The sequence below is a fragment of the Erinaceus europaeus genome, chromosome 15, assembly GCF_950295315.1.
Source record: "Erinaceus europaeus chromosome 15, mEriEur2.1, whole genome shotgun sequence".
In the NCBI taxonomy this organism is placed as follows: domain Eukaryota; kingdom Metazoa; phylum Chordata; class Mammalia; order Eulipotyphla; family Erinaceidae; genus Erinaceus; species Erinaceus europaeus.
The window spans coordinates 18,115,771-18,141,722 of record NC_080176.1 but is presented as its reverse complement, the minus strand read 5'-3'; the positions used below and the strand labels follow the sequence as shown (position 1 = coordinate 18,141,722).

Genomic DNA, 25,952 nt, shown 5'->3' with positions numbered 1-25,952 from the left:
AACTCGTTAACAGAACTCCATTTTAAAAATGTGTTTATTGTATTTATTTCATGAGAAAGAGGGGTCAGGCCCTCATACACGCAAGTTCTGTGTTTTACCTGTTGAACCATCTCCCCTACCCTAGGATCCCAGTTTTCAATGGCTGGGGAAGCAAAATGGGCCCCATTTCTAGCCACAGTCTGAGGGTCTGGTGGTGAGACAGAGCTGACAGAACTGTGCACTGGCTGTTAGAAGCCCACGGGAGAGGCTGGCTGGGAAGCGTCAGAGAAAGAAGATTCAGGAATGCTGCCTTACCACCCAGAGGAAGGTAAGCGAATCATTCCTTATTTGGGACTACATGAGCTGACCTTTATGCCTCTTGCCTCAGCCTCCTCCCTGAGGTCCACTTTGCTAATCTCCAAGTAGAGGAACCAGATGAGATCACCGAGTTAGACTCCCCAGCTTTAGAATCGCCCGACCTGAGCACCCCTGAGGCAGGCAGGAACCCCTGCCTCTGGGTCTCTGCCTCTTACTACTAAAAGGGTCTCTAGCCCCACCTGTAGGTCTAATATTGTGGGGTGGCTGGAAACTTTGTTTGTATTTCTGTTTTTGTCCCCTATAAAACTGGAAGGCGATTTCTGTGGTATTCTTTGCCCCTAGGATAGTTTTGGGGGAAAAAGCTTCTCTGAAAGTTAACATGCCAACTGATAAGTCGTGAAACCCTTTTAATTGGGTGGTTTCTTTATTTTCGGTTTTCGAGGCAACCTAAGAGCAACCGATAGGAATTAAGAATAACCAAGGGCGAACCTTTGTTCCCAAACAACAGACCTGCCTGAAACCTGGGAGTCAGACGGCCATGTTTGTTTCTGGCAAGTGAGTATTGGGGAAGGAGCTGAAGCCACTTGTGGCCATGACAAGTGCTGGCAGAAAAAAATCGTCACCGTCCCTCGAGACGACTAATCTAACATGTTGTTGGTTTTTTAATATATTTTATTGATTGATTGATGAGAAAGGTAGGAGGAGGGAGAGAAAGAACCAGACATCACTCTGGTACATGTGCTGCCGGGGCTTGAACGCAGGACCTCACGCTTGAGAGTCCGATGCTTTATCCACTGCACCACCTCCCGGACCACCGGTGCTCTTCTTGATGTTCCCCCTCCCGTTTTAAACCAGAGACTCCAGGTCACCACCAGCCTCACGCTCCAACACTGGAAAGAAAAAGTCAAGAAGCAGCAAGGACCCGGAAGTGGAGATGCGCTCCAAGCGCACGTGATGGGGGAACCAGCCGGTGCTGTCACGTGACCCGTCCACCTGCGGCCTCTGCAACCGAGACGTTCAAGCTGCTCTTAAAGGTACAGGCTTCAGGGTCCTTGGCTTTAGAGGGGGCGGGCGCCGAGCCCGACGGGTGCGGTACTGTGGGCGTGCGGGGGCAGGGGCGGGGGAGGGGGCGTGATGGGGCCCGGGGGCGCGAGTGCAGTGGCGCAGCGGGAGGCGGCACGGCAGCCGGGGCGTTGATCCTTCTCGCCCCCCGAAGACCCTCGCCCGGCCGGTGGGAGCCGGCCCTGAGCTGTTGCGGACCCCGGCCCCGTCGGGGGACCCGAACTCGATGCCATGGAAGGCTGTGCGGCCGCGCGGCACCGCCTTTCGGATTCCGAGGGTGAGTGAGGGCCCCGGGCCGCCGCCACCCGAGCGCCCACCTTGTGTTCAGGGGTCACTGCACCCCCGGCCCCCGAACCCCCGGGGCTCACGGCCTTTCCTCTCCCGGACCCAGCAGCGGAGGCGCCCAGGGGCTCCCGGGTTCCCGCCATGGACCGGCCCGGCACCCACTGGAAGAACTCGGCGGGCTTCTGGTGAGTGACCTGAACACAGTGGGGTGGGGAGAGGGAAAAGACTGGAAGAAAAGAGGGGGAGACGGACAGACAACCCAACAAAAAGCAGTTGCACTTCAACAAAGGAGCTGGAGCGACTGGCATTTCCCGATCCACTTGGTTTGACCCGAGGCAGTGTGTGCACTGTGCCCGGTTTGTTTACCAACTTCCAGTTTGGACCAGGTCCTCGTACCACCTGTGGCTCCAGCCAATGCAGTTGGTAAATGTACTTAGTTTTAAACAGAGTTTGGGTGGAGGGGATAGAAGGATGGTTATGCAGAGACTCTCATGACTGAGGCTCCCAAGTCCCATGTTCTATCCTCTGCACCACGATAAGCCAGAGTTGAGCAGTGCTTTGGTGAAAGGAAGGAAGGAAGGAAGGAAGGAAGGAAGGAAGGATATAGGGGGAAATTAAAAAGAAAGTTATGTCTCTGTTTTTCGAATATTTTATTTATTTATTGGATAGAGATAAATCGAGAGGGAAGGGGGAGATGGATCGAGAAAGAAAAACACCTGCAGCACTGCTTCTCCACTCATGAAGCTTCCCCCTGCAGGTGAAAACTGGGATTTGAACCCTAGTCTTTGTACACTGTGACAAGTGTGCTCAACCAGTTGGCCACCACCCACCCCTCCTGAGTAAAATATTTTTTTATAAAAAAGAAAAAGGATGGGGCCAGGTGGTGGTGCACCTGGTTAAGCGCACGAATTACAGTGCACAAGGTCGCAGGTTCAAACCCCTGGTCCCCACCTGCAGGGGGAAAGAAAGCTTCACAAGTGAAGCGGGGCTGCAGGTGTCTCTTTGTCTCTCCCTTACTATCTCCCCATCCTCTCTCAATTTCTCTCTGTCCCTACCTAATAAATAAAGAAAATAAAAGAAAAAGGATGACTTCCTTCTCTTCTGGAGAAGTTGCAGGTATTACATGTGAACCCAGGTCTGTGGTGCTGAAACGCATCTTTCTTTATTTTTTTTAATATTTATCTATGTATTTTCCCTTTAGTAGCCCTTGTTGTTTTATTGTAGTTATTGATGTTATCGTTGTTGGATGTGACAGAGAGAAATGGAGAGAGGAGAAGACAGAGGGGGAGAGAAAGACACCAGCAGACCTGCTTCACCACTTGTGAAGTGACTCCCCTGCAGGTGGGGAGCCGGGGACTGAAACCCATATTTCTAACTGACTCTGAGCAGAAACAGGGCCTGCTGGCAGAGGGAAACAGAGCTGATTGAAAGGCACCGGAGATAGGAAGGTTTGGTGCTAGGACCATGGGTTAATTGCACTCACGCAGGCCTGATCTGGAAGGCGATCAAGCTCTGTTTTATCACTCACTTAAAGGGAACCAAACAAACAGATCTGTCCCCCCTCCAGGCTCTTGGGCCTTTGCAACAACTTCTCTTACGTGGTGATGCTCAGTGCTGCGCATGACATCCTCAGCCACCAGAGGGCACCTGGGAACCAGAGCCATGTATGTAACTCTCTCCAGACCTGGGAAAGGGAAGGTCTTAACAAGGAGCGCTGACATGGAGTGGGTTGGTCAAGGGGATGGGGTAAGAGGGCTAAAGTTCCCAGTCTCCAAGCCTCAAAGCAGGAGGGAGCTTTCATAATCCACTGGTCGGGCTGGAGAGGTAGCTTACCCGGTAGGACCTGTGCCTTGCTGAGTACACAGCCTAGAATGCCACATGGGAAGCACTGTGGCACTGGAAGAAGCTCTGGTGCAGTGGTATCTGTTATGTCCGTCTGTCTAAATAAAAAAAAAATTTTTTTAAAAAGACGTTGAATCAGGTGGTGGTGCACCTAGTTGAGCACAAGGACCCAGGTTCGAGCCACCAGTCCCCAGCGTCGCAGGTATCTCTGTCTTTCTTCCTCTCTTCCTCTCTGTTGCTCTCTTCCCTCTCGATTTCTGAATATCTCTATCAATAAGTAAAGATAATTGAAAAAAAATTTTTAAATAGTAGATGAGGAGATGACGGCACAGTGGATTGTCAAACGTGATGTCCCATACCTGATCCTCCAGCATTGCGTGTGCTGGAATGATGTTCAGGTTCTCTCTTCATCTTTCACTAGTAAATAAGTAAATCCTTCTGAAAATTTTTAATTATCTTTATTTACTTATTTATTGGATAGAGATGGCCAGAAATTGAGAGGGAAAAGGGAGATAGAGAGGGAGAGAGACAGACACCTGCAGCACTGCTTCACCACTTACAAAGCTTTCCCCCAGCAGGTGGGGACCAGGGGCTCGAACCTGGGTCTCTGTGTATTGTAACATGTATAATTCTAATAAGTAAATCTTTAAACAAAATAATAATAATTAATGAAAAAAACCACCCAGAGCAGTGAAACCACACCTGCATGAGACCCCCCCAACTATACACATGCACACAGAATCAGTTGGTTACAGCTTTGTAGCCTCAAAAGTTGGCCGGATGGAACTGGCCTGTTGACATTGTGCAGGTTAACATCATGCCATAGGGCTGCCTTGTGTAGAGGAGAACGTTTCACAGCATCCTTGGCTCCTTCCCAGTAGATGCCACCCACCCTCCAATTGTGACAGCCAAGAATGTTAACAGAACGACTGCCACCTCTCCAGATTCAAACGAGGTCTCGAAACTTTACATCAGGCTCAACCTGATGCTGTTGACTGGCTACGGAAGAAGGGCAAACGCTAGAAGAAGAAGAAGTAGTGGTTCCTGGGTGGGCAGGGTAGTTTATCTGCTCTGAGCTGGAGGGCACAGCATATAGACAGTGACAGCCACCACCTTGCAGGTCCAACAGGGAACTTGATCTGAGATTTAGATTTCCTTTTTTTTTTTTTTTTTTTTTTTTACCACCATCTTCTTCTTCTCCTTCTCCTCTTTCTCCTTCTTCTTCCTAGAGCACTGTTCAGCTCTGGTTTATAGTGGTGCAGGGGGGTTGAATCTGGGACTTTGGAGCTTCAGGCATGAGAGTCTCTTTGCATAACCATCATGCTATCTACCCCCCATCCCCAAGATCAGATTTCCTAGAAATCTATTTGGCTTTTTTTGCCACCAGGGCTTTTGCATCTGCGTGAGTCCACCACTCCTGACAGACTCTTATCTTTATTTTTTATTATCTCTATTTATTTAGTGGATAGAGACAGCTAGAAATCAAGAGGGGAGGGGCTTAATTACTAGAAAGAATGAGAGACAGAGAAACGCCTGCAGCACTGCTTCACCACTTGCAAAGCTTTCCCCCTGCAGGTGGGGGCCGGGGGATCAAACCTGGGTCCTTGCGCACTGTAATGTGCGCTCAGCCAGGCGCGCCACCACCTGAGAGAGAAGGAGACTCAGAGTGAGGACATTCTAGCACGGCTCCGCCACCCATGAAGCTTCCCTTGTACAGGTGCTCCCATGGGGTGGCCTAGGGTTTGAACCCAGCTCCTCATTCATGGTAAACGCATGTGTTCTACCTTCCTTCCCCCTGGGTGCCTAGGTTTGTAAGCAAAGGCTTACAAATTTGTCACCTAAATAAAGTCCATTGATGGGGCCATCTTTTAGCCCATGGGTTTGTGACGTCTCTATGGAAACCTTTCTGTGCCCTTGGAAAGAAACTGAAGTCCCAAGGCCATCCTTCAGGTCAGAGCAGAGCTGAGATGGACCCTGGCCTCTAGCTGTCTGTCCTCCTGCCTCGCTGGTGTCAGACCTTCTTCTTTCCCATCAGGTGAACCCAGAACCCACGCCCACCGTGCACAACACCTCGTCTCGGTTTGACTGCAACTCTGTCTCCACAGCTGTGAGTGCCCAGTTTGCCCTGCCCGGCCCCCTCTGGGTTGTGAATCTCCCTGTGCCCCTGGGCACCTACCTGCCTAGGACTGTCCCAGCCTGTGATAACAGGACCTCCTTGTGTGATGGCTGTTAGCTGATTTAACCCATGCCATAGCCCTGTGACGTGGGAACCACAGTTATCCCAGCCTCCAGCTAAAAGAATTGGCTCACACAGCGTGTGAACGCATGGCCACACAGATCTGACTGGCTTTGGAGCCTGTGGTTGTCAGAGGGCCGGCTGGTGGGGGACGGTTATCTCTATGGAGGTCTGAGTCCTCCTGTCCTCTGCTCCTAGGCAGTGCTCCTGGCAGACATTCTCCCCACCCTCCTCATCAAGCTGCTGGCTCCTTTGGGGCTCCATCTGCTGCCCTACAGGTCAGGGGGGTCTGTGGAGGGAAGGGGACTGGGTGGGCTAGAGGGCTGAAAGCAGAAGCTGACCTGCCCCACCCCTGTCCTCAGCCCCCGGGTCCTCGTCAGTGGCGTCTCTGCTGCAGGGAGCTTCCTGCTGGTGGCCTTTTCTCAGTCTGTGGCTCTCAGCCTCTGTGGTGAGTGTGGGGTGTACCATTGGGTGGGGGTCCTGAGAGCCTGAGCAGAGCATTGGTGGGGGGTAGTCTCCCCTGCTTCCCACAGGAAAGGGGTTCTTCTGGGTCACCTTTAAAAGCCTGCTGAGGGCTGACAAAATAGCTCACTTGGATAGTGTGCTGCTTTGCCATGTGTGCAGCCCAGGTTCAATCCCGGCCTCCACCGCAGTGGAGGAGGCTTTGGTGCTGTGGTCAATTTCTTTTTTTTTTTTTTAATTTTTTTTACATTTATTTATTTATTTGTTCCCTTTTGTTGTCCTTGTTGTTTTATTGTTGTAGTTATTATTGATGTCATCGTTGTTGGATAGGACAGAGAGAAATGGAGAGAGGAGGGGAAGACAGAGAGGGGGAGAGAAAGATAGACACCTGCAGACCTGCTTCACCGCCTGTGAAGCGACTCCCCTGCAGGTGGGGAGCCGGGGGCTCAAACCGGGATCCTTCCTCTGGTCCTTGTGCTTTGCGCCACGTGCGCTTAACCTGCTGTGCTACCGCCGGACTCCCGAATTTCTTTCTCTCTCAAAAAAAAAAAAGTGGGGGGGAAGTCGGGCAGTAGCACAGCAGGTTAAGTGCATGTGGTGCAAACACCGGCATAAGGATCTCAGTTTGAGCCCCCAGCTCCCCACTGCAGGGGAGTCACTTCACAAGCGGTGAAGCAGGTCTGCAGGTGTGTATCTTTCTCTCCCTCTCTCTGTCTTCCCCTCCTCTCTCCATTTCTCTCTGTCCTTTCTAAGGACGACAACAATAATAACTAAAACAATAAAAGAGGCAACAAAAGGAAATAAATAAATGATTTTTTAAAAATAATTACAACAATAAAACAAGGGCAACAAAAGGGAGTAAATAATTTTTTTTTATTTTTCTATTTATTATTTATTCCCTTTTGTTGCCCTTGTTTTATTGTTGTAGTTATGACTGATGTCATTGTTGTTGGATAGGACAGAGAGAAATGGAGAGAGGCGGGGAAGACAGAGAGGGGGAGAGAAACATAGACACCTGCAGACCTGCTTCACCGCTTGTGAAGCGACTCCCCTGCAGGTGGGGAGCCAGGGGCTCGAACTGGGAACCTTATGCCGGTCCTTGCGCTTTGTGCCACCTGCGCTTAACCCGCTGCGCTATCGCCCGACCCCCATCAATAAATTTTAAAAAGTCTACTAAGACTGTCACAAGTAGGAGGTGGATTTGGGGGAGCAGGTTCGGGGGAGGAAGTAGGAGGAAATTGGTGGAGTGGGCGGAGCTTGAGCTGAGTGTTGTCAGTAGCCCAGGGAGACCATGTCAGATAAGTTCATGCCCCCCCTTCACAGCTGAGCAAACGAGCCTATTGCTCCCTGTGAGAGAACCCACAGAGGAGGGGGCTGGTCCCGCTTCGGAGCTGACACCCACCCAGACCAAGGTTCATGCAGTTTGGCCCTCTGCTCAGAGCTGACGCAGTGGAGTCCTCAGCCAGGCACCATGGGGATGGGGCCCTGGGGCAGAGCTGGGTGTGGCCACGCTGTGATTGTCACCCTCCCTCATCCCCAGGTGTGGTCCTGGCCAGCGTCTCCTCTGGTCTGGGGGAGGTCACCTTCCTCTCTCTCACCGCCTTCTACCCCAGGTAAGCAGGCTTCCCGGGGAGGGAGGGAACGTGGTGGGTACATGTGCTCCCAGGGATTGAACTCAGGACCTTATGCTTGAGAATCCAGTGCTTTATCCACTGCTCTACCTCCTGGGCCACCCTATGTATTTTTTCTTTAAAGTGCTTTAGATTTATTTATGAGAGTGGGGAGGGTGGGTGGTGGCACACCTGGTTGAGTGCACATTATAGTGCGCAAAGACCTGAGTTCAAGCCCCTGGTCCCCACCTGCAGAGGGAAAGCTTTGTGAGTGGTGAAGCAGTTCCGCAGGTGTCTCTGTGTCTCTCTTCCTTTCTCTTTTTTTTAAACCAGAGTTCTGATCGGCTCTGGCTTCTAGTGATGCAGGGGGATTGAACCTGGGACTTCAGAGCCTCAGACATGTGTCTCTTTATATAACCATCACGCTATCTACCCCCTCTTTTCCCCTCTATCTCCCCCTTCCCTCTCGATTTCTGGCTGTCTCTATCCAGTAAATAAAAATAGTAATAAAAAAAAAATTTTAAGAGCAAGGAAAAGGGAGAGAAAAAATACCAGGGCATCACTCTGGCACATGTGATGCTGGGGACTGAGCTCAAGACCTCACACCTGAGTGTCCCAATACTTTCTCCCCTGTGTCAGCCACCCACTGGCTTTTTCCTTCATTTGTGTGACATTTTCTTCATGGCAGTGTGACAGTGTGTGAGTTTCAGGCCTATTGCAGTAGCCATCAGAATTCTGTGCCTCAAATTAAGTTCACCATGAAGAATCCTATTCCATCCTCCCCCAGGGAGCTGCCCCCTTCCATCCCCTGTCCCCAGCCACATCCCCCCTTTCCTTCTAGAAATCACTAGTTTGGTCTTTTCATCTGCAAGCTTATTTTGCTTCTGTTCAGCTCATTGCTTTGCTGTATTTCTTCATGTGCCATGTTACTGAGATCCTGAGGCATCTGACTCCCTTTGTCTGACATGTTTCACTGAGGACAGTGTGCTCTGGGCCCACCCATGTAGTTGCAATTAGCAGGACCTCACCTTTTTTGCAGCTGAGTAGTATTCCGTTCCATGTGCATGCCCCCCACCCCACTTGGGACCTCCTTAGTGATCCTACATTCTCTTCCTCAGGGCTGTGATCTCCTGGTGGTCCTCAGGTACCGGAGGAGCAGGGCTGCTGGGGGCGCTGTCCTACCTGGGCCTCACGCAGGCAGGCCTCTCCCCTCAGCACACGCTGCTGTCCATGCTGGGCATCCCCGCCCTGCTGCTGGCCAGGTAAGCCGCCAGGGGCTGTGATGGGGAGAAGGCTCTGTCAATATCCTGGTCCCTGGAGACCCTGCCTGGGCCCAAGGGGGTGTGGCTTCTCAGCTCCCACGGGTAGCCTTGGGCTCTGATGCTGCCACTTGTTTGTAGAGAGTTGGGGCCCATTTCCACCCCTCTCTGGCCCTTGCTGTCTCAGTCAGCAGTAGCTCTCTGCCATCCCTCTGAGGCCATGTGTGAGGCAAAGGTGTGGGATTTCCCAGGTGATGGGGCTGGGAGACACAGGTGGGCTTTGTTCTCCTTACTTAGTACGTGGTGTTATGTGTATTAGGAAGTTTTTCCAGTGTTGTTTGTCTGAGTGTTTTTGGTTTTTGGGTGGTTTTTTTTGTTTGTTTGTTTGTTTTTTTGTTTTTTTTTTACCAGAGCACTGCTCAGCTGTGGCTTATGGTGGTGTGGGGGACTGAACCTGAGACCTGAGAGCCTCAGGCATGAAAGTCTCTTTGCATAACCATTATGCTATCTACCACCACCCGTATGAGTGTTTTTTAATTGGATGGAGAGAGAAATTAAGAAGGAATGGGGAGATAGAGAGGAAGAAAGACACCTACAGCACTACTTCACACTCATGAAGTTTTCCCCTTGCAAGTGGGGGTGGGGGCTTGAACCCAGCTCCTTGTGCATGGTGATATGTTCGCTCAATCAGGCATGCCACCCCCTGGCCCATTTGTTTGTTCTGAGACATTTACTTATTAGTGGTGCTGGGGCAGGAACTCAGGACATAATGCTTAGGAGCCTAGTGCCTTATCCATTGCACCACCTCCTGGGTCACAGAAAGTTTTGATGCTGGGGTGAAGAGCAGGGGGTGAAGAGCGGGGGGAGAAGGATCGACCTTCTCATGGTGCATCCCGTGAGTACCCATTCATTGGGGAAACTGACGATCCTTCCTAACCGACTGAATCCACATGGATCCCAGTCACTTTCAAAGCCAGCAACAAGCAGCTCCTGACAGCTTTCAACCTGACCTGTTGACTGTAAGGCCACCATAAAGGCTGGAGTAGGTGTTCAGTTAGCAGTGACAAGAAGAAAGAGCTGGGACCAGGGAGGGAGTACAGTGCTTCTGAAAGGACTTTCATGCCTGAGGCTCTGAGGTCCCCGATTCGAATCCCAACACCACCATAAGCCAGAGCTGAGCAGTGCTCTGGTGTTTCTCTCTGTGTCATTTAAAAGAAGCTTCAAAGGAGTCGGGCGATAGTGCAGCAGGTTAAGCGCACATGGTGCAAATCGAAAGGACCGGAGTAAAGATCCCGGTTCAAGCCCCCGGCTCCCCACCTGCAGGGGAGTCGCTTCACAGGTGGTGAAGCAGGTCTGCAGGTGTCTGTTTTTCTCTCCCCCTCTCTGTCTTCCCCTCCTCTCTCCATTTCTTTCTGTCCTATCCAACAACGACGACAACAATAATAATTACAACAATAAAAAAAAAGGACAACAAAAGGGAATAAATAAATATTTTTTTAAAAAGCTTCACTGGGGAGTCGGGCGGTAGCGTAGCGGGTTAAGCACATGTGGCGCGAGGTGCAAGGACCAGTGTTAAGGATCCTGGTTCGAGCCCCTGGCTCCCCACCTGCAGGGGAGTCGCTTCACAGGCGGTGAAGCAGGTCTGCAGGTGTCTGTCTTTCTCTCCCCCTCTCTGTCTTCCCCTCCTCTCTCCATTTCTCTCTGTCCTATCCAACAATGATGACATCAACAACAATAATAATAACTACAACAATAAAACAAGGGCAACAAAAGGAATAAATAAATAAATATTTTTTAAATTTTTTTCTAAAGCTTCACAAGCAGTGAAGCAGGTCTGCAGGTGTCTATCCGTCTGTCTCTCTCACTCTCCATTTCTGTCTCTCCCTCCTCTCAGTTTCTCTCTGACCTATCCAATAAAAAAAAAAAGGGAAAAAAGTGGCTGCCAGCAACAGTGGATTTGTTGTGCCAGCACCAAGCCCCAGTGATAACCCTACTGGCAATAGAAAGAAAAAAAAATAAATAAATAAATAAGAGAGAGAAAAGAAGAAGAAAAAGAGAAAGGAAGGAAGGAAGCAGAGCTGGCTTTCCTGTTGTGAGCCAGGCATCACGAGAGAGAGAGAGAGAGAGACAAAGCTGGCTGCTATGGTGCGAGGCGTCAAAACCAGGGCCTGTGGTTTTGTCCCAGCAAGTAGACAGAGACACATTTTGTTTCCAGAGAAGGAAGTGGGAGAGTTTTTCCACAATCAGAGCTCACGGGCACAGGATGCAGAGGTGCCATGGGGATCAGGCCAGGGGAGCACAACCTTTCCTGCCCACGGGCTCGCTTCACTCCTCCATCCCGCTCACTTGCAGCTATTTCATCCTGCTCACGTCCCCTGCGTCCCAGGACCCTGGAGGGGAAGAGGAGGCTGAGACAGCCGCTCGGCAGCCCCTGATCGACAGTGAGACCCCAGAGACGAAGCCAGGTAGGAGACAGGTGCCCCAGGCCCCCCAGAGGTCACTGTCCCTGTCTGGGTTTTCATCTGCTCCCCCCTTCAAACATACAACTGGGAGGGGAAACGGACATCTGCGCTGGGTGTGGGAACATGCACAATGTGAAGTTTACCACTTCAGCCTCTTTGTGAGATGTAGTGGCCCAGGAAATAGCACAGCAGTTCATGCAACAGACTCTTAGCCTAAGGCTTGGAGGTGCAATCCCTGGTACCACCATAAGCCAGAGCTGAGAGCATGCAAAAGACTTTCGTGCCTGGGGACTGGGCGGTGGTACACCTGGTTGAACACACATGTTACTATGTGTAAGGACCCAGGGACTTGAACCTGGGTCTCCACTTCGCTTGTAGAGGGGAAGCTTCCCAAGTGTTGAGGCAGTGCTGCAGGTGTCTCTCTTCCTCTCCTCTCTCCCTCTCTCTTTTACTTATTATTGGATAAAGACATAGGAAAATTGAGAAGGGAGGGGGAGGTAGAGAGGGAGGGAGACGGAGAGACACCTGCAGCCCTCGCTTCACCACTCATGAAGCTGCAGATGGGGACCAGGGGCTTGAACCTGGGTCCTTGCGCACTGTGCTGTGTGGGATTAACCAGGTGCACCACCACCTGGCCCCTTCCCTCCTCTCTATCTTCACTCATCCCTAATGTCTCATTGTCCTAGCAAACAAAATAAAAGTTTTAAAAAAAGACTTTAATGCCTGAGACTCTGAAGACCCAGGTTCAAGTCTCTGGTCCCCACCTGCAGGGGGAAACTTCATGAGTGGTGTAGTAATGCCGCAAGGTACTAACACTCTTGCTCTCTCTCTCTCTCTCTCCCCCTCTCTTTCTCTCTCTCTCTCTACCAGAGCACTGCTCAGCTCTTTCATATGGTGATGCCAGAGATCGAACCCAGGCCTTTGGAACCTTGAACATGCACATGTCTTTGTCTCCCCATTATGTTATCTTCCCCACCCTGCCTTTCCTTTCTTCATATCTCTCCCTTTCCTCTTGATTTCTCTCTGTCTCTAGCCAATAAATAAATAACAAAAATATTTTTTAAAAAAGGGGGAGACAGGTACAGTGGGTTAAGCACACATGGCGCGAAGTGCAAGGACCGGCGTAAGGATCCCGGTTCAAGCCCCCTTGCTCTCCCCCTGCAGGGGGAGTCGCTTCACAAGCGGTGAAGCAGGCCTGCAGGTGTCTATCTTTCTCTCCCCCTCTGTCTTCCCTTCCTCTCTCCATTTCTCTCTGTCCTATCCACCAACAACGACAACAATAGAAATTACAACAATAAAAACAAGGGCAACAACAAAAAAAAAGGAATAAGCAAATAAATAAATATTTTAAAAGAGAGAGAGAAAAAAAAAACTTATTTGGTGCCAGGGATCAAAGCCAGATCCTTGCTCACACAAGTCCTGCACTCTGCCCACTGAGCGACCGCCCAAGCCCCACTGCTGTGCCCGTGTGTCTGCTGTGGCTTTCTCACCAGCACCTCTTTGCCGAGCCAACCTCACCACCTTTCTGCCTGCTCCCCTTCAGGTGCAAGCTCAGACCTCTCCCCTGAGGAGAAATGGGTCGTATTCAAGGTATGGCTGGTGGCTCTGGTGTGTCCCTGGGGCCAGTGCCCAGTCGCCCGACCTCCCGCTAACGCCCCACCCCACTCTTCCAGGGCCTGCTGCACTACATCGGCCCCTTGGTCCTGGTCTACTTTGCTGAGTACTTCATCAACCAGGGACTCGTGAGTTGGGGTTGTTGATGGGGAGGCGGGGTCAGCCACTGGGGAGCCCACCCGCCCCATCTGCCTGCCCCTGTCTGCTCCTTGTTGCAGTTTGAGCTCCTCTACTTCCGGAACACAACCCTGAGTCACGCTCAGCAGTACCGCTGGTGAGGATCAGTCGAGGGAGGACCCCTCCCTCAGGTGCTGGGAAGCACGTTGCCCAGTAGACACCCTGAAGGGCTCCCTCCTCCACACATCCCATCTCAGGTACCAGATGCTGTACCAGGCCGGTGTCTTCGCCTCCCGCTCTTCTCTGCGTTGCTTTCGGATCCGCTTCACCTGGATCCTGGCGCTGCTGCAGGTACCGAGTCCCCCACCGTCATTGCCGATCCCACCTGGGCTCCCAGCTGCCTCGGCTCCCAGCCCCCCTTCCTCCACAGGAAGTGCTGTTGTGTTCTGTACTTGGGGAACAAAAAGCCAGCAGGGCTCTGTGTAAAAGGTATGGCCCATTGGGAGTCGGGCAGTAGCACAGCAGGTTAAGCACACGTGATACTAAGCGCAAGGACTAGCATAAGGATCCCGGTTAGAGCCCCTGGCTCCCCACCTGCAGGGGAGTCACTTCACAAGCGGTGAAGCAGGTCTGCAGGTGTCTGTCTTTCTCTCCCCGTCTCTGTCTTCCCCTCCTCTCTCCATTTCTCTCTATCCTACCCAACATCATCAATTACAACGACGACAATAAAAACAACAAGGGCAACAAAAGGGAAAATAAATATATTTTTAAAAATCAAAATAAATAAATAAAAAGGTGTGGCCCAGGAGCTGGGAGATAGCTTACCTGCTAGAGCCATGTATGAGGACCCAGGTTCGAGTCCCTGGTCCCCCACATGGGAACACCATGCAAAGGGAAAGCTTCACGAGAACTAAAGCAATACAGTGGTGTCTGTCCTCCACTCTCTTTCTCTCTCTCTTTCTGTACTTCCCTCACTGTCTTTCGCCTCTTTGAAAATAAAAGTCCCCCAGGAGCAGTAGAATTGCACAGACATAGAACCCTAGGGAAGCCAAGGTCCAGATCACACCTTCAGTTCTCAGTTGCTGTGTGACTTAGGGCAGTTTTCTGGACCAATCTGAGTCTCAGTTTCCTCTGTAAACTAGGCATGGCCAATAGCCCCTTCCTGGGGAACTGAGGAAAGAGAGAAGACTAAAAGAAAAAGCTTCTGTATTGTGTGTGGGGTTTTTTCCTTTCTATTATTAGTTATTTACTTACTTATTATTGGACAGGGACAGAAATTGAGAGGGGAGATAGAGAGGTAAAGAGACAGAGAGACACTTGCAGCCTTGCTTCACCACTCGTGAAGCTTTCGCCCGGCAGGTAAGTACCGGGGGCTTCAACCCAGATTCTTGAGCCCTTAACTAGGTGCACTATCACCTGCCCCCGCCCCCTTTATTCTTCCATCACTGGGGCTTTAATAGGAAGAGAAAAAGGGAGGGGAAGAGAGGAAGAGAGACAGAAAGACACCTACAACCCTGCTTCACCACTCGTGAAGGTTCCTACCCTACGCAGGTAGGAACCAAAGGTTTGAATGCAGGCCCCTGGGCATGGTAACGTGTGAATTCGACTAGGTGTATAAGTTATGTGTAACTCTTACTTAGTAATGATTTGTACAGACTTCATGCAGAGACTGATTTCCAAACAGAGTTTCTCAACCATCAGAAAATGTATAGTTCTTTCTTCCTAGATGGCTGATTATAACAGAATCAGTGGTATAGGGACTCAGCAGTTTATCTCAAGGCCAGAGAATAAAGTATCCTGGGCAAAAGTAGTCTAAGGGAAGAAAATTCTAAAGGAACAAAGCCCCTTCTTTACAGAGACCCAGCCAAAGTGATTCCACACAGCCAGCATTCTTTGTTTCAAGTTCATCAATAAATCTACAACCCCTGGGGGGACAGCTTAAAACTCACTTTGAGCTATTTAAAAAATTAAAGCCCTTCCCCATTTTATTTTCAAATTAGTAGAATTTGTTGTTTTGTTTTTGCCAGAAGACTTCTTAGCTCTGGCCCATAGTGGGTGCTGGGGATTTGACTTGGGGGGCTTCAGGCATAAAAGTCTTACTAGGGGGCCAAGCAGTAGCGTACTGGGTTAAGCACACATAGTGCAAAATCTCAGGGATTGGCACAGGGATCCTGGTTCAAGTCCCCAGGATCCTGATACTGGTCCTTGTGATTATAATTATCTTTTTAAAAGATTTCTGAGGTTGGGGAGAGAGAGAACACACCAGAGCATTACTCTGGCACGGTGTCAGGGACTAAACTCAGGACTTTGTGCTTGAGAGTCCAATGCTTTGTCCACTATGGATGCTCAAATTATTCTTTTTTCAATATTTATTTTCATTTTATCTCTTCACATATGAGAGAGAGTAATTCACTTGAGACACAGACACAAGCCAAAGCATCATTCAGGTACATGCAGTGCAAGTGATTGAGCCGGGAGGCTCAGGCAGGCAAGCCCAGCTCTCCACCATTAGAGCTAATAACCCAGTCGCCACATCAACTTATTATGCCAACATTTAAAAATTTTTTTAAATGTTTATTTATTCCCTTTTGTTGCCTTTGGTTTATTGTTGTAGTTATTATTGTTGTTATTGATGTCGTTGTTGGATAGGACAGAGAGAAATGGAGAGAGGAGGGGAAGGCAGAGGGGGGAGTGAAAGATAGACACCTGCAGACCTGCTTCACTGCCTGTGAAGCGACTCCCCTGCAGGTGGGGAGCCGGGGGCTCAAACCAGGATCCTTATGCCCATCCTTGCACTTTGCGCCACATGCACTTAACCCGCTGCGCTACCGCCCGACTCCCTATGCCAACATTTTTATGAAAGAGGAGAGGGAAACTAAAGTACTGCTCAGTTCTGGCATAAGTAGTGCTAGGGATTAACGCTGTAGGCCTTAGGCAGGCAGGTTCTGTGACCCACCAGGCTGAGCAACCCAACCCTAAAAAAAAGAAGAGTGTATACATATGGTTTGTTTTGTTAATTGCAACTTTTATTTTTTTCTTTTTAATTTATTTGCTAGGACATAGAGAATTGAGAAAGGAGAAGGTGATAAGAGAGGTAGTGCAATGAAAAAAGCCTTAGTGTCAAGAATGAGTTCCCGAGTTCAATCGCCAGCAGCACATGTACCAAAGTGATGTCTGGCTTTTTTTCTTTTTCTTTTTTTTTTTTTTTAATTGTTGTCATTGTTGGATAGGACAGACAGAAATGGAGAGAGGAGAGGAAGACAGAGGGGGAGAGAAAGACAGACACCTGCAGACCTGCTTCACTGCCTGCAAGTGGGGAGTCAGGGCTCAAACCGGGATCCTTACACTGGTCCTTGCACTTGGCATCACGTGTGCTTAACCCTCTGCACTACCGCCCAACTCCCTGTGATGCCTGGTTCTTTCTTGCTCTCCTCCTTAACACACTAATGAATAAATAAAATCTTTAATCTTAGAGAGAGAGAAAAAACACCTGTAGACCTGTTTCACTTCTTGTAAAGCGTCCCCCCCACCCTGCAGAAAAATGGGGAGCAGCAGCTAGAACCTGAGTCCTTGCACATGGCAATGTGTGTACTCACAGTGCGCACCACTGTCTACCCCCTCCAAATATTTTATGACTATTTTTTTTTAATATTTATATATTGGGGCCAGATGGTGGCACACCTAGTTGAGCGCACATGCTACAGTGCGCAAGGACCCAGGTTGGAGCCCCCAGTCCCCACCTGCAGGGGGGAAAGCTTCATGAGTGGTGAAACAGGGTTGCAGGTGTCTCTCTGTCTCTCCCTTTCTATCACCCCCTTCCCTCTTCATTTCTGGCTGTCTCTATCTAATAAATAAAGATTTTTTTTTAATTTATTTATTTGGGGAGTCGGGCGGTAGCACAGCGGGTTAAGTGCACGTGGCACGAAGTGAAAGGACGAGTTAGGATCCCGGTTTAAGCTCCCGGCTCCCCACCTGCAGGGAACTTGCTTCACAGGCGGTGAAGCAGGTCTGCAGGTGTCTCTCTGTCTCTCTTCCTCTCTATCTCCCCCTTCTCTCTCCATTTCTCTCTGTCTCTATCCAGTAACAAATAAAAACTATTTTTATTTATTCCCTTATTTTGCCCTTGTTTTTTATTGTTGTAGTTATTATTGTTGTCGTTGTTGGGTAGGACAGAGAGAAATGGAGAGAGGAGGGGAAGACCGAGGGGGAGAGAAAGATAGACACCTGCAGACCTGCTTCACCGCCTGTGAAGCGACTCCCCTGCAGGTGGTCCTTGCATTTTGCGCCACCTGCGCTTAACCCGCTGTGCTACTGCCGGACTCTTTTATGACTATTTTTTGAGCAAGCAAGAGAGAACAGACTAGAACAGGACTTCAGACTTAATGTGGTACCACTGCGCAAGTCTTACGCCTACCCACTGAGCTAATCATCACAGTTTTTTTTTTCTACTGCCAGTATGAACCAAGGGCCCCACAACTTCTCTCTACAACTGACCCACTGCCCCCACCCAATTTTTATTGTACATATATATTTTTTTATTTTTCAAGAGGATTTATTTTTGAGAGCAGGAGCAGGGGGACCAGTATTAGCATGTGTGATGCCAGGGATCAAGGTTGGGACCTTGTGCTTGAGAATCCAGTACTTTTATCTACTACAGAACCTCCCAGGCCACTATCTTGTGTGTGTGTGTGTGTTTATTTATTTATTTATTTATTTATTTAATCTTTACTTGTTTATTGGATAGAGACCATGAGAAATTGAGAGGGAAGGGGGTGATAAGAGAGGGAAAGAGAACCTGCAGCCCTGCTTCACCGCTTGCAAAGCTTTTCCCCCTGCAGGTGGGGACCGAGGACTTGAACCCCGCTCCTTGCATGTTGTAACATGTGCACTCGACCAGGTGTACCACCACCCAGCCCCTCTTGTGTATGTCTTTAGAGATAAAGAAAGCACTGCTGGGAGTTGGGCGGTAGTGCAGTGGTTTAAGGCACATAGCGCGAAGTGCAAGGACCGACATAAGGATCCCGGTTCGAGCCCCTGGCTCCCCTGGCTCCTTCACAAGCAGTGAAGCAGGTCTGCAGGTGTCTGTCTTTCTCTCCCCCCTGTCTTCCTCTCCTCTCTCCATTTCTCTCTGTCCTATCCAACAACGATGACAACAACAACAACAATAACTACAACAATAAAAAAAAAGGGGGGCAACAAAAGGGAAAATAAATAAATATAAAAAAGAAAGCACTGTGGTCCAGGAGGTAGTGCAGTGGATAGGGCATTGGATTTTCAACCATGAGGTCCCAAGTTCAATCCCCGGAAGCACATGTGCCAGAGTGACGTCTGGTTCTTTCCTCCTATCTTTCTCATGAATAAATAAATAAATTCTTTAAAAAAGAAAGAAAGAGGGGGTCGGGCGGTGGCGCAGTGGGTTAAGTGCATGTGGCGCTAAGCGCAATGACCGGCGTAAGGATCCCGGTTCGAGCCCCCGGCTCCCCACCTGCAGGGGAGTCGCTTCACAAGCGGTGAAGCAGGTCTGCAGGTGTCTATCTTTCTTTCCCCCTCTCTGTCTTCCCCTCCTCTCTCCATTTCTCTCTGTTCTTTCCAACAACTAACAGCATCAACAATGGCAATAATAAAAACCACAAGGAGGCTACAACAACAAGGGCAACAAAAGGGGGAAAAAATGGCCTCCAAGAGGGGTGGATTCATGGTGCAGGCACCGAGCCCAGCAATAACCCTGGAGGGAAAAGAAAAAAGAAAGAAAGAAACAAAGAAAGAAAGAAAGAAAGAAAGAAAGAAAGAAAGAAAGAAAGAAAGAAAGAAAGAAAGAACTGCTGTTGCAGTATCTATGGCGCTCCACCCATTTCCGCCCTGGGTGCTGTCCACAGTGCTCCGTATGATTCTGGAGACTGAAGCTAGGCTCACACTTGGAAGGCATGCTCTCTGCCCCTGAACTCCCTCTCTCCTGGGCCCCTGTATCAACAGCTCGTGGCTCGAGGTTCTTCCTTAGATGTTGCTGAAATGTGAAACTTGTGGTTCAGCTATGATTTTAACCAAGACAGGCGGGGGACTTCCTCTTGAGAAGTGGGAGCATTCAAGCCAAGGTTTCTCAGCGCCGTCCGCCTTTGGGGCCAGCTCTGCCTTGGAGATGGGACTGTCCTGTACCCTCCAGAGGGCACACAGCAAGCTGTCCTGCCTCGGCGCCCTGGATCCCAGTAGCAGCAGCCCTGCCCCCCTGCTGTGATGACCACACACCTCTAGACACTGTCAGATGTCCCCTGGATAGTAAACTCACCCCCGACTTGAGCACCACTGGCATTACCATAAGCTTAGTATGGTACAGTGGGGAACCACTGCTTTTATGGGGAGCTCCTGCCCCAGCTGAGCTGCACACTATGGTGACTCGGAGTCCCAGGTGACAGGATGGAATGACATTCCCAGGAATCAGGGCAAGTGAACAGAGATAGAGGTGGGAGAGTGGAGAGGCCCACAAGGTTCAGGAGGTGAAGTTGGGCGAAAGAGAGGGCCCACCCAGACCCGAGGGTCGGCAGGCCATCTCAGTGTTGGAATTTGTGAGCTTTGAATTTGTTTTCTAGAGATGGAGAAATTGAAAGGAAAGGGGGAGAGGGAAGGAGAGACACCTGTAACTCTGCTTCCCCACTTGTGAAGCTTCTCCCCTGCAGGTGTGATGTTGGGGGCTTGAACCCAAGTCTTTGCACATGGTAATGTGTGCTTTACCAAGTGCACCGCTGCCCAGCCCCCATTATGGTTTGGGGTGTTTTGTTTAACTGCCACTAAGGTTATCACTGGGGCTTAGTGCCAGCACTACAGATTCACTGCTCCTGCTCCTGGCAGCCATTTTTTCATTTTTTGTTTTTTGTTCGCCTGTTTTATTTGATAGGACAGAAAGAAATTAAGAAGGGAGAGGAAGGGAGAAAGAGAAAGAGAGATATCTGCAGCCCTGCTTCACCACTCATAAAGCTGCAGGTGGGGAGTGGGGACTAGAACCGGGGTCACTGCCTGTGATGATGTTCGTGCTCAGCTGGATGTGCCACCACTCAGCCCCCTTTGGTCTATTTTTTTTTCCCTTTTGTTGCCCTTGGTGTTTTTTGTTGTTGTTGCTGTTGTAGTTATTATTGTTGTTTTTGATGTCATCATTGGATAAGACAGAAATGGAGAGAGGAGGGGGAGAGAATGATAGACACCTGCAGACCTGCTTCACCTATGAAGCGACTCCCCTGCAGGTGGGGAGCCAGGAGCTTGAACCGGCATCCTTACGCTGGTCCTTGCGCTTTGCGCCACCTGTGCTTAACCCACTGCGCTACCGCCCGACTCCCTTGGTTTGGTTTTTGAACAGAGCACTATTCAGCTGATTATCGGTGGTACCAGGGTCAAACCTAGGACCTCTCATCAAGTCCTGTGCTGTACCCCCACACTGCCCTCCCCCCAGTCTTGGATTTGATCCAGGCTTATCAGCCTTTTCCTTCACCGGCAGAACCAAAGGTGGCTGGAAGGGACAGTAGCCTCTCTCAGGCCCCGTCTCAGCCCTGTCCTCCCCCCACAGTGCCTCAACCTGGCCTTCCTGCTGGCGGACGTGTGGTTGAGCTTCCTGCCAAGTATCTACCTCGTCTTCCTGATCATTCTGTACGAGGGGCTCCTGGGAGGCGCGGCCTACGTGAACACCTTCCACAACATCGCCCTGGAGGTCAGCTCAGTGGGAGGCTTCCCCCGGGTGAGTCTAGGGTGGGGCAGCTAGGCCCAAGCCTCAGCTCTCTGCCCGCTTTCCCCAGACCAGCCACAAGCACCTGGAGTTCGCCATGACAGCGGCCTGTGTCTCTGACACGCTGGGGATCTCCCTGTCGGGGCTAGTGGCCCTCCCTGTGCACAACTTCCTCTGCCACCTCTCCTGACGCAGGACACACTGACATGGGGTGCACAGACAGGCACGTCAGACACTGGGGGCCAGGTGCATCCCCTGCCCAGGCTCCCCCGTCCCGCCTGCTGGTGGGCAGGGCAGCAGCTGTCTCCCACACCTGAGCTGGCCTCGGGGAGTTTCTTCTCGCCTCACATCCTAGAATAAATGACTATTTTATCAACTGATTCTTGTGTTGTTTATTCCTCCTAAAAAAAAAAAAAAAAAAGGTAATATTATAAAAGTAGCATATGCCCCTCTTTGGAACATACACAGCAAAGTGTAAAGAAAACACTTCAAGGGGAGCTGGCTGGTGGCAGCGGGTTAAGCGCACATGGTAGAAAGCACAAGGACCAGCATCAGGATCCCAGTTCGAGCCCCCGGCTCCCCAACTGCAGGGGATTCCCTTTACAGGCAGTGAAGCAGGTCTGCAGGTGTCTATATTTCTCTCCCCCTCTGCCTTCCCCTCCTCTCTCTGTCCTATCCAACAACAATGACAGCAATAACAACAATAACAACAATGATAAACAAGGGCAACAAAAGGGGGAAAAACTTTAAAAGAAAAGGAAACACTTCAGGGATTGAGAGATGGCTCAGCTGGTAAAACACTTGCCTCACCATCTGTGAAGCCCTTGGTTCAAGCCCCAGCTCTACACAGAAGCCCCATGGATGGTGGAGTGGTACTGAGGTAACTCTCTTCTCTGTCTCTCCAAAACTGGAAAATAGAAGAAGTTGGCTTAGTGGTCTGGGAGGTGGTGCAGTGGATAATGCACTGGACTCTTGAACATGAGGTCCTGAGTTCAATCCCTGGCAGTACATGTACCAGAGTGTTGTCTGCTTCTTTTACTCCTATCATTTCTCATGAATAAAATCTTTAAAAATAAATAAATAAAATATTGGGGGGAAAAAAAGAGTTGGCTCAGAAATAATGGTATGGCAGACAGTGTCACATTAACAAAACAAAAAGTGGGCCAGGGAGATAGCATCCTCGGGTTCATGCCTAAAGCCCCAGAGATCCAGGTTCAATCCCCATCACCAAGCCTGAGCTAAACAGTGTGCTGACCTCTTGAAAACAAATAAGAGAGAAAGAGTGTGTATGTGTGTGTTCATTTGTCATCTCCAGGGCTCCCCTACTCCGAGCTGACTCTTCAGATAGAAAGAATTTGGAGGGGGTGGCAGTGGACGGTGGCACACTAGGTTAAGCACACATAGTATGAAGCGAAAGGACCAGCTCGAGGATCTCAGTTCGAGCCCCCGGCTCCACACCTGTAGGGGGATTGCTCCACAGGTGGTAAAACAGGTGTCTTATCTTTCTCTCTTCCTCTCTGTCTTCCCCTCCTCTCTCAATTTCTGTCTATCCAATTCGATAGAAAAAATGGCCTGGGGGAAGTCAGGTGGTAGCTCAGTGGGTTAAACGCACATGGCGCGAAGCGCAAGGACCGGCATAAGGATCCCGGTTTGAGCCCCCGGCTCCCCACCTGCCGGGGAGTCGCTTCACAGGCGGTGAAGCAGGTCTGCAGGTGTCTGTCTTTCTCTCCCCCTCTCTGTCTTCCCCTCCTCTCTCCATTTCTCTCTGTCCTATCCAACAACAACAACAACAATAAAAAAAGACACTAAGGGCAACAAAAGGGAAAATAAATATTCTAAAAATTTTTTAATAGAAAGAAAAAATGGCCTCTGGGAGCAGTGGATTCGTAGTGCAGGCACCGAGCCCCAGCGATAACCCTGGAGGCAAAAGAAAGAATTAGCTGGCCCAAGATGTGACACAGTAGTTAGTGTCTGACCTGCAAATAGGGGTCCCAAGTTTGATCCCTGGCATCATGTGTGTCCGTCTGATGCTCTGTTTTTCTCTTTTCTCCTCCTCCTCTCTCTCTCTCTCTTTTTAAGAATTTATTTATTTATTAATGAGAAAGATAAGAGGAGGAGAGAGAAAGAACCAGGCATCACTCCAGTACATGTGCTGCCAGGGATTGAACCCAGGACCTCATGCTTGAGAATCCAATGCTTTATCCACTGTGCCACCTCCCGGACCACATCTCTCTCTCTCTTTTTAATTTTTTAAAGAGCACAAGATAGAGAAGGGGAAAAAAAACATCAGCGAAGTTTTCATCACTGCAGCGGGGGCTGGGCTCAAACCTGGGTCTCACGCACGCATGGCAAACAGGCGCACTATCCAAGTGTGCTAGTTTACCAGCCCTTGAATTTCTCTTGAGTAAAAACATAGGCGTGAAATTGTTTAGTCGTTTGGGGAACTGCTTTTTTCCCAAATGGCTGTACCGTGTCACGTTACACCTGCAGTGTATGAAAGTTCTTAGTCTCCACAACCACACCAGCATTTGCTATTTCCCTTTTTCGTTTGCTCGGTTTGGGGTTTTTTTTGCCTTATAGCCATCTAGTGGGTGTGAAGTAGCATCTCATTGTGGTTTTGATCTGCATTCCCATAATGGCTAATGACTTCATGGGCTTATTGGCCATTTGTGTATATTTTTAGAGGAAGGGGGGGAAGGGGAGAAAGATGATGCACGACTTAGCATAACAGGCTTATTTATGGTTCTAATGCCATTTCTTCGTGGTTTTATTTATTTTTTTTGTTTTGTTTTTTGCCTCCAGGGTTATCACTGGGGTTTGGTGCCTGCACAATGAATCCACTGCTCTTGGAGGCCTTTTTTTCCCCCATTTTTGTTGTCCTTGTTGTTGGATAGGACAGAGAGATTGAGAGAGGAGGGGAAGACAGAGAGGAGGAGAGAAAGATATACACCTGCAGACCTGCTTCACTGCTTGTGAAGTGACTCCCCTGCAGTGACTTCCCCGCCAAGGGCTCGAAATGGAATTGTTGAGCAGGTCCTTGAGCTTCACACCATGTGCAGTAATAACCCTGGAGGCAAAAAAAAAAAAAAAAAAGAAATGGTATTAGAGGGGGTCGGGCGGTGGCGCAGTGGGTTAAGCGCACGTGGCGCAAAGCGCAGGGACCGGCTTAAGGATCCCTCACTTCACGGGTGGTGAAGCAGGTCTGCAGGTGTCTATCTTTCTCTCCCCCTCTCTCTGTCTTCCCCTCCTCTCTCCATTTCTCTCTGTCCTATCCAACAACAAAGCAGCATCAACGATGGCAATAATAACCGCAATGAGGCTGCAACAACTAGGGCAACAAAAAGGGGGGGAAAAATGGCCCCCAGGAGCCGTGGATTCATGGTGCAGGCACCGAGCCCAGCAATAACCCTGGAGGAGAAAAAAAAAGAAATGGCATTAGAGCCATAAACCTGTTATGCTAAGTCATATGTCATCTTCCTACTGAATCAATGTGGCCTGGTTCCACACATACACACACACACACACACACACACATACACACACACATACACACACACATACACACACATACATACACACACATACACACACATACACACACACATACACACATACACACACACATACACACACACATACACACACACATACACACACATACACACACACATACACACATACACACATACACACACACATACACACACATACACACACACACATACACACACACATACACACACACATACACACACATACACACACACATACACACACACACATACACACACACACACATACACACACGTGGACCCAACTTTATTCGTTTGCCTGTGAGTGTTAAATTGTCCCTTAGCATTTATTGAAGACTTTCCCTTTTGATTTTTTTTGTAATTTTATTTATTTTCCCTTTGTTGCCCTTGTTGCCTTTTTATTGTTGTTGTAGTTATTATTGTTGTTGTTACTGATGTCATCGTTGTTAGATAGGACAGAGAGAAATGGAGGGGGGGAAGATAGACACCTGCAGACCTGCTTCACCGCTTGTGGGGAGCCAAGGGCTCGAACCAGGATCCTTACACTGGTCCTTGCACTTTGCACCACCTGCGCTACTGCCTGACTCCCTCCCTTTTGATTTTTTTATGTGTTTTATTTGATAGGACAGAGAAATTGAGGAAGGGGAGCTAGAGAAGGAGAGAGAGAGAGACCTGCATCACTGCTTTATCACTTGTGAAGCTTCCCCCCTGCAGATGGGGGCCAAGGGCTTGAACCCCAGTCCTTGAGCATGGCAATGTGTGCACTCAACTGGGTGTGCCACCACCTGGACCCTTTCCCGATTGATCTTGTTAGGGGCCTTGTTGAAAATCAGTTAGCAAGAAACGTGGGAGTTAATTTCTAGACTCTCAATTTGATTTTGTCGAGCTGCATGTTTATTCTTCTGCCAGTACTACACCGTTGTGATTACTGTGATTGTGAAGTGGGCAGTTGGCAGAAGAATAAAGCAAAAAGCTTCATTCTTTGATTTCAAAACTGTTTATGCAAATTAACGCAAATTTGTCAATTTCTTCAAAGAAGCCAGCTGTGATTGTACGTGTGGGCTTGGGGGGAGAGAGAGAGAGAAGGAGAGAGAGTTCAATGGCTTTTATAAAAGTCTTTTAGGGGGAGTCTGGCAGTAACGCAGAGGGTTAAGTGCATGTGGCGCGAAGCGCAGGTACCCGTGTAAGGATCTGGGTTTGAGCCCCCAACTCCCCACCTGCAACAGAGTCACTTCACAGGCAGTGAAGCAGGTCTGCTGGTGTCTGTCTTTCTCTTCCCCTCTCTGTCTTCCCCTCCTCTCTCCATTTCTCTCTGTCCTAACAACGATGACAACAATAATAACAATAACAACAATAAAAAACAAGGGCAACAAAAGGGAAAGTAAAAAAAAAAGTCAGGGAGTTGGGCGGTAGTGCAGCGAGTTAAGTGCACGCAGCACAAAGTGCAAGGACCGCTATAATGATC

At 49.5% G+C, this 25,952-nt stretch overlaps 1 protein-coding gene across 4 annotated transcripts; it reads left to right on the top strand.

The window, feature by feature from the left end:
* Nucleotides 1–65: 65 nt before the first annotated feature.
* Nucleotides 66–21,334, top strand: CLN3 (CLN3 lysosomal/endosomal transmembrane protein, battenin). 4 transcript variants are annotated; one of them, XM_016193203.2, is made up of 18 exons: nt 66–307; nt 806–852; nt 1,153–1,331; nt 1,514–1,636; nt 1,751–1,829; nt 3,212–3,308; nt 5,522–5,593; nt 5,921–6,000; nt 6,085–6,170; nt 7,725–7,797; nt 8,913–9,056; nt 11,406–11,518; nt 13,059–13,105; nt 13,189–13,257; nt 13,348–13,403; nt 13,504–13,597; nt 20,799–20,939; nt 21,025–21,334. In XM_016193203.2, the coding sequence occupies exons 4-18, from the start codon at nt 1,591–1,593 to the stop codon at nt 21,142–21,144; spliced, it is 1,317 nt and encodes a 438-aa protein (XP_016048689.1). In that variant the 5' UTR covers nt 66–307; nt 806–852; nt 1,153–1,331; nt 1,514–1,590; the 3' UTR covers nt 21,145–21,334. The 4 variants fall into 4 exon arrangements, with proteins under 4 accessions (XP_016048689.1, XP_016048691.1, XP_060028986.1 ...); XM_016193205.2 differs by having other exon boundaries at nt 68–307; nt 1,754–1,829; XM_060173003.1 differs by lacking the exons at nt 66–307; nt 806–852; nt 1,153–1,331 and having other exon boundaries at nt 1,446–1,636; nt 1,754–1,829.
* Nucleotides 21,335–25,952: the final 4,618 nt, after the last annotated feature.